Source organism: Sturnira hondurensis, unplaced genomic scaffold (genome assembly GCF_014824575.4).
Source record: "Sturnira hondurensis isolate 20B ecotype Veracruz unplaced genomic scaffold, ASM1482457v3 Scaffold0005451, whole genome shotgun sequence".
Lineage (NCBI taxonomy): Eukaryota > Metazoa > Chordata > Mammalia > Chiroptera > Phyllostomidae > Sturnira > Sturnira hondurensis.
Window position 1 is genome coordinate 1 of NW_028078082.1, and position 1,934 is coordinate 1,934.

The window sequence follows — 1,934 nt, forward strand, 5'->3', positions numbered from 1 at the left end:
CATCCAAGGGCAGTAGTCATTCCCTTTGTTCCTGGCCTTGTAGGGGAGCTGTGTGGTGTCAGGAGGCCTGGAGCATGTGAGCTCTGAAGACAGTAGGGGGTGCTGTTGCCTGGTCCTGGGGGACGGGGTTCTGGGACAGGACAACTAGCAAATTCTTTTCTGAATCTCCCACACATGGGGAAGCAGCGTCTGCACAGTAGGTGACTTGCCATCACAAGGGTCCCCAAGAGCTACATGAGCTCTGACTCATATACTTCACATTCAATGAGTTGTTCCCATCTGATGTGCACACACCCAGTGTCAGGTGGACAGACACACAACAAAGCCAATTCTGCATGAAGAAACTTGGCCCATGAGTCTTTCTGGACAAAGGACAAGAGACCCTTGGAGCTGGGAGAGTCTCAGATCCAACAAGGAATTCTGAGCAGTCAGAGGGCTGGGGCTTCCCCATCATGACCAAGATCCCTCTGCTCTCACCCTCCTCACTCCCTGATTAGGTGACAGAGGTCACTGTGCCTATTCAGTGCCTCAGTCACTCTATCTTCACTGGTCTGTGTGAGTTCCCAGCACCTGGCTCGGTTCACATCTCCCCAGGGGACATCAGGGTGACACTGTGGCACCAAGAGAGGAAGCTAATTTGCATGAGGCATCTGCTCCTCCTAATGGTCTCAGAGGCAAGAAAAGGTCCCAAGGGCACATCATCCCACCTCATGAGCCTTGGGAGGCTGTGTCCTGTGAGTGTCCCCACCATGGCCTGGATGGTGCTCCTGCTCGGGCTCCTTACTTACAGCTCAGGTCAGAGATAGGGACTCTGCATTCTCTGAGGACAGAGCAGAGCAGGGTCTCAGGGGTGGCCTTGTCTCTCATTAAAAAACCCTGTCTTTTCTGTTGGTTTTAGGTGTGGATTCTCAGACTGTCACACAGGAGCCATCACTGTCTGTGTCTCCAGGAGGGACAGTCACACTCACCTGTGGCCTTACCCCTGGCTCAGTCTCTAGTAGTAACTACCCCAGCTGGTACCAGCAGACCCCAGGCAAGCCTCCCCGCATGCTCATCTACTACACAAACAGCCGACCCTCTGGGGTCCCTGAGCGCTTCACTGGATCCATCTCTGGGAACAAAGCCGCCCTCACCATCACAGGGGCCCAGCCTGAGGATGAGGCCGACTATCACTGTGCTCTGTACACGGGTAGTTATACTTACACAGTGATGTGACCCCATGGGGAAGTGCGACCAAAACCTCGTGTGCTCAGAATGGCTCAGCTTTAGTGATGAGGAAAGAGAGAGTGTGGGAATGGTCAGCACACCAAGGGGAGGAGCTCCAGGGCCCCATTCCCCTGTCTAGTGGCTCCCCTCCATGTGCTTCCTCCAGGCTCCCCCAGCCTGTGCCCATCTGTCCCACGTGACCCTGGCAGAGTGGACTTCCTGTCTTCCCCTCTCCCTACAACCATGACGGGTGAGGGCTGAGTGCAGACACATTAACCATCCACAGACTCAGAGCCCCCACTGCCCTTTGTAATCCTGCCTGTGTTCCAGGAGCTCTAACAAGATGTACTCATGTATTGACTGAGACTGTGGACAGTGGGAATATTTTCTTGGCATTTAAATGAGAGTGTCCCTGGGAGCATGTAGGTAATGCTATTCCCCTGAAGACGCCTTCTGTGTCAGAACTGTGTGTTTGTGAACAAAACAGTGTTTTAACACAATCTCTCTCAAAGTGTTTTGGGAAGGCTAAAGATTTGAATATGCCTACACTTCCATTATTATAACATTATTCCTGAACACTTTTGTTTGAAATTTACTCAAGTTGAATTCCAGGTCACCGTATCTCCTAAATCAACCTGCGTAAATCTGGTACATTCAGAAACAGATTTCAAATCTCAGGTCATCGAAGAAAACTGTGAGCTGATTTCTCTTTTCCCTTGTTTTAAAAT

General features: G+C 51.4%; 1 gene segment (V, D, J or C); it reads left to right on the forward strand.

Annotated features, from left to right (window-relative positions):
* The first annotated feature begins 704 nt into the window (after positions 1–704).
* LOC118987891 (immunoglobulin lambda variable 8-61-like) lies at positions 705–1,215 on the forward strand. The segment is given in 2 exon segments: positions 705–795; positions 899–1,215. Coding segments are annotated over 2 exon segments (402 nt in total).
* The last annotated feature ends 719 nt before the right edge of the window (positions 1,216–1,934 follow it).